Here is a 6,125-nt window from a genome sequence, read left to right on the forward strand (position 1 = left end):
AAAGGTTAAGATTTTAAATGGAGAAGCTGGGTGTATTTCCCACTCAGAGGTATTGGGCCCAGGATGCTGCTGATGGTCAATTTAAAGCCCACTAGGGTTTCCTTTATGTAGTGTGCATGTTTTCCTCCATTCATGTGCACTTGTGTAGCCCCTCATCCATGGTGTGGCTAGACTGTTGTAGACATCACTGTGAATGTAGAGACGGTCAAGACACAGGATCTGTGGTGATAGCAAAACTTTAATTCCAATTCTTTTCACCATTTCTACAGTGCTTCTTTTATAATCTTTTTCACACACTGTGCACACACCATGTTAATTACCTATTGATCAGTGATGTGGTAATGCTTAATTTATTGGTTAACAATTGTTTATATGTGCCCTCATTAACTATCCCAAAACGTTCTCTTCTTATCAATGCCTTCTTCATTCCTCTTAGGATGTTTGCCTCGTTATTTTCACAGATACAGACTAATCATCCTCTTTTTACAGACCTTTCTCAAAACATCTTTTCAACCTCATTAGTCTCACAGGTGCGGACTTATCTTGTCAAGGTCAATGTTGTTCTCCTTTGTGAGGCCTTCAGTCCAGCTGTCTGCCTTCACATGTGTCTTGGTCCCAAGAATGTTTTTTAGATAATTAAACTATAATATCCTGGGAGCCTTGTGCCCTGCACTAACATTCTTCTCTTCTGGAAGAACACGTAGTGCAGACTTGTTTTGGTAAGGATTTGGTCGTCTGTCATCTTTTTGGCCAGTGTGAAGCATAGATGCTTCAACATGACTTAAATTTTAATTTTTAGGTCCTTTCCAGCCATCCAAATCTATAGATGTAAGGTTAAAAGCCTCTTCTCTGTGCTAAGTGCTCCCTGGCAGCCTGTAATTCTTAAACTGTAAAATACATGTGGCTTTGAGGAATTCCTCTGAACTGTTCCTGCCAGTGCTAGGGTTCAAAATGAATCTTTTATAAATGTGGGCATTAATAAAAAGAGTTGCATCTTTGTGCGGTTCTCTTATAGAGAACCATCTTACAAGGCATAAAATACTGTCTTTTGATTTGGAGATTTTGCTGACAGCAGGACTGGCTTTGGCATCTCGTGCACCAGGTGTGAGTAGGATGCCATTTCACCAGTTTAGTCTCTTAATAGGAGTTACTCAGAAAATAGTAAGTCTGTAATCCTTAGCTTCAAGTATAGATGTAGCACTTTCTGACAGTAAGAACCTGAAATTCTCCTCAAAGTGCATTTATGCTGCATCCTTTGAATGACAGTTCAGTATACTCCTGGCAACTCTTTCATTTTAAACTGATGTTCTTTAAAGCCTGAAGCAGTCCTGTCTTCATAGCTAACCAAAATGATCTCCATCTCTTCTGGAAATAGTGCAACAAATTCGCTGACACTCATGACTCAAGAGCAGCTTTTTTGTTTGCTCCTCTTTTCACTGTTATGCTAGCTGCAACAGTACTGTGTATAAGCAGAAACCAATACAACATCCTGTTCAAATAAAAATACGATCATTGTGAACATTGTGATCATTTTTTCTTTTTTTTTCATTCTGTTAGGTTCTCATATTTTACCACCACCCTTTGTATGAGGAATACTCCTTCCTGTGGCCAGGTAATAAAATGCCAGCACCATGGGCTAATACAACTAATGTACACAAACTGTTACAGTTCCTGGAGACCACACTTGAAGAACGAAGTCGTTATGGGACTTTTCATGTTTCTCAAGCAATTCTCACACCTCGTGTGAAAACTATTGCACGGCATCTAATTCGTGGTCTGAAGAACACACTTGTTCAAAGGTAAGGACTTGGCTTGATTTCTCAGTTCTTTGCTGGACATGTTTCATGTTGAAAGAAGCACTGAGTAAACAAGAAACTCTGAAATGTTTGCTTAGGCTTGATGAAAGCAAGCAGTTTGGCTCAGTACTGTTGCTAGTGAGAGAGATGTTTAGTCATTAAAAATAAAGAATTATTGAAAATAATGAAGTAATAGGGTATATATGTAGCTATAAGTGTGTTCCCAGGTCATTGGAGCTTTTTCTGAGTGTGATGTGGTTTCCTTAAATATGGGCTGGATCTGTTGTTTCAAACTAGTAATTCATTCCAAACTGGCTGAACATAAATTTAGAGGGGAAAAAATCTTGTGCCATAGAGGAAAATTGCCTAATTCTGGGCTCAGTTTTTGCATTTGTCTATACAAATCTGTCTCAGTAATTTCAGTAATGGCCAGAGATGCATCACCTGGGGCAGTATTCAATCTTGGGGGCTTTTTTTTTTAACCTAAAATTAGATTTACATTTGACTTTTTTAATACTACTTACTGTTGCACAATTAATTTGCCTGGAAGAGGGTTTTGCTTTGAGTAGCTTCGGGTAGCTATGAGTTTGCTTTGAGTTTTGCTTGCGTGGCAGCAATTTTTAACAGGGTTAACAGCATGACAAGGATAGTTCCATGTGACTTTATTTTGTGGCATTATTGCCTTGTAGCCTGTTTGCTAAAAACTGCCAGAACTGTAAGAGTCCTGATGGGACCTGGTCTCCTGGCTCACTCTTTAATATGCCCTGTTTTGAAGTAACTGACAGTTCATCTTGTCATAATGATATTAAGTTCTAAATTACACTGGTATAGGTGGTCACAACTGGTCTAATTTGACCAGCAACTGAACTTAATGCTAAGCAGTGAGACAAACAGACATCTGTGGCAGCCAGTTCATGTTCCCTTTGGGAGAATCATTGGTCTCTTCAGAAGTAATTACAATATTACTGTTTCGAAGGGAAGGTCAATATCACTTATTTTCTTAAAAACACATTCTAAAAACAGTGAGTGTTTTTGCAGTCATGGAAGTTGATTATAGCAGTGACTGATAGAGAATAGCCCTTCTGGGAAGGACTTCTAGGTGCTGGTGGATTAGAAGCTGGACATGAGCCATCAGTATGTGCTTGCAGTCCAGAAAGTTGGCTGTTCTGGGTTGCATCCAAAGCAGCTTGGGCAGCAGGGTGACCGAGGAGGTTCTGCCCTTCTACTCTTGTGAGACCCCACCTGGAGTATTGCATCCAGCTCCCGGGTCATCAGCACAGGAAGGACATGGACCTGTTGGAGCAAGTCCAGAGGAGGGCCACAAAAATGTTTAGAGGGATGGAGCACCTCTCCTATGAGAAAAGGCTAAGAGAATTGGGATTGTTCAGCCTGGAGAAGAGCAGGCTTTGAGGTGATCTAATTGTGGCCTTCCAGTACCTAAGGACAAGCCTACAAGAAAGCTGGAGAGAAACTTTTTACAAGAGCATGGAGTGGTAGGAGAAGGGGGAATGACTTCAAACTGAAGGAGAGTAGGTTTAGATTAGATATTAGGAAATTTTTTACCGTCAGGGGTGGTGAGGCACTGGAACGGGTTGTCCAGAGAAGCTGTGGATGTCCCATCCTTGGAATTGTTCAAGTCCAGGCTAGCTTGGGCTCTGAGCAGCCTAGTCTAGTGGAAGGTGTCCCTGTGCATGGCAGGGGGTTTGGAGGTAGATGATCTTTAAGGTTCCTTCCAACCCAGGCCATTTTATGATTCTACGAAGAAAGAAAATTCCAGGTGAGGTATAAATCACAGAATTTTCAGTCACACTCCTGTTTACGGGCATTAATCTGGCAAAAATAAAACTAAATCTATCTGATATTTTATTTCTCTTTTGCAAGTCGAGGTCTGGGCTCTGGCGTGCTCTGCCCGGGGCTGTGCTGGCACTAGGTGGCACTCGAGGACTGAGCTGGAGCTTGTGTGGGAAAGCATCACCTAATTTCATGGAATGGGTGGGCAGTTCTGAATGACCCGTGGCACAGATCTGAGTTGTAAGCCGCTGGTAGCCTATCCCTTTTCCTTAGCCCCATCCTTACCAATTGTTTGAAAGTAAGCTGCAAACTGAAAATAGATGCTGCTGTTTGCTCAAGGATGATTGCTCGTATTCATTGACACAAGCTAGCTGATATGCAAATCTGTGTCTCCGCAGTTTTATGCAGATGTCTGCCTTCTTATATGGAAATTTTGCCCTGAATATAAACATTTAAGTGTTTTTGAGCTTTTGCTAAAGGAAAAATGTGTAACAGTCGCACTTAACTGGCTGAAGTCTTGTGTGTCCCTTGACAGGGATAGTAATTATACCTTCACTCAAGTTCTCTTTCCTCTATGTTCTTGACAGGTTGGTTTTATTATTTTTCTGGAACAAGAGCTGTGAGGTGTTTAGGCTTTTGGGGTGGGGTTTTTTTCCTTCTTCATCCTGTTAGCTAATTTGCTTGCCTACTATCTCCTCGAATAATTTTGTATATGTATTATGGCACTAATTTAAATAATGTTAATATATTTAGTCATTTGTCTCTAACTGCTAAAAACCCTGGTGTTTGCATGTTAGACTGCAGAAGAGCTGGTGCAGACCCCTGTCCTGCACTGTGTCCAATAAATTACTTGAAATTTCTCCCCATGGTAAAATTTCTAACTCCACTTAAGTCAATTCCTGACACACCTCACCTTTCTCTGGTTACAGTGATGCACAGCGGGATGTTCAACCCCTACAGAGCTGGTGGCTTGATTAAGGGTTTGCCTGATCCTGTTGTTCTGGGTGGGTCTGAAGGCTGAAAGAAATTTGGTAGAAATGCAGTTTGCTGTCTCCAACAACTTTTTTCCTACCTACCCTGAGGCAGAGGTGGGCAGGAAACATCTTGGGCCAGATACAGCCTTGTTCTGTGCTATACTGAAGTCTGCTGTGAAGTTTGCAATTTAACATGTTCTTAAAGCAAATCAGGATGAAGAAAATTAGTGCAACATTAAATCCTGAAGCACAGTCTGCTAAGTGAATACAGAGTTAACAGCTGTTTTTTTACATGCTAGTTTGGATTAATGAGTGACCAATATTTCTACTTGATCACTAATGACCATGTGCTGTGTTAAGCACTCTTCTGATCAGTCAGTTGCATTTTGGGTGGCAATCAGGACATAATCACACATATGAGATAATAGCATAATTTGTAAACAGCATGTTGTGTTTGAAATAAGTAGAATATGTATAGAGAAGCATCTCTTTTAGAATGTTTAATTTTGTTTATTTCAATTTCTTCAGGAACCTGCCCATGATTTTGAATTGGGTGAAAACACAGAAGCCTGGTGTTATGGGTGTTAACATAATTACATCAGACTTCGTGGAGCTGGTTGACTTTGCTGCCACAGTTATTGCATTGAACGACCTCCTTTTAGAAGAGGATGAATCTACCTCTAAGTCTTGATTGCTGTGTCCCACCTGTGGTCTTCAGTGAACATCTCTGAACTATGCTAAATGTTTTACTGGGTGAAAACACAGAAGCCTGGTGTTATGGGTGTTAACATAATTACATCAGACTTCGTGGAGCTGGTTGACTTTGCTGCCACAGTTATTGCATTGAACGACCTCCTTTTAGAAGAGGATGAATCTACCTCTAAGTCTTGATTGCTGTGTCCCACCTGTGGTCTTCAGTGAACATCTCTGAACTATGCTAAATGTTTTACTGAAAAATACACTGATTGCTGCATCCCACCTGTGGTCTTCAGTGAACGTCTCTGAACTATGCTAAATGTTTTACTTAAGTGAAAAATACTATAATCTCTGTGTAAAATAAAAAGAGTTTCCTAGAGAAAATGTGGTTAAACATCAGGTACAGTCGGGTCCCTTCTCCCAGTGATGTGTGGACCTGAGTGGAACAAAGTGCTGTGTGAGTGCTGCTGCTGTCTCTGTGCTCCGTGTTTGACTAAGTTATGCACACATCTGCTGCTGTCTGGTGTGGTTTCTGCCTGCCAACAAGAGGTTGGCCTCTGGTGCACATGTACCCAATTGTGGTGCACATCTCCCTGGTGACAGGGTTCAGTGTGCCCTTGTGTGCATCCTGCACATTTCCCAACACCAGGGCTCAATTCAAGGATCACTGCTGATCCCACAGCAGTGTGACCAGGTTGGCAGAGATGTTATTGTTTTGGGGCCATCTCAGGTATAGCTGGACTCAGCTGCTGCTGTGTTCATTATGCTGTTTTAGACAATACCTCTGACTTACAGTATTGCCATTGTTCAGGGGGAAGCTGTGAACACTGTGCTAAATATCTGAACTGTCCTTTGGGCCTCAAGGTGG

At 41.4% G+C, this 6,125-nt stretch overlaps 1 protein-coding gene across 1 annotated transcript in view; it reads left to right on the top strand.

Annotated features, from left to right (window-relative positions):
* Window positions 1-5,309, top strand: part of PLCXD3 (phosphatidylinositol-specific phospholipase C, X domain containing 3) — a gene marked incomplete at its 5' end in the record, with an annotated part of 5,799 nt that extends 490 nt beyond the window's left edge. The window contains 2 exons of the mRNA XM_009077789.1: window positions 1,558-1,799; window positions 5,090-5,309. Of these exons, the coding sequence (XP_009076037.1) occupies window positions 1,558-1,799; window positions 5,090-5,252 (405 nt within the window). The remainder of the gene's footprint in view (window positions 1-1,557; window positions 1,800-5,089) is intronic.
* Between the last annotated feature and the right edge of the window lie 816 nt (window positions 5,310-6,125).

This window comes from Acanthisitta chloris, unplaced genomic scaffold (assembly GCF_000695815.1).
Source record: "Acanthisitta chloris isolate BGI_N310 unplaced genomic scaffold, ASM69581v1 scaffold327, whole genome shotgun sequence".
Lineage (NCBI taxonomy): Eukaryota > Metazoa > Chordata > Aves > Passeriformes > Acanthisittidae > Acanthisitta > Acanthisitta chloris.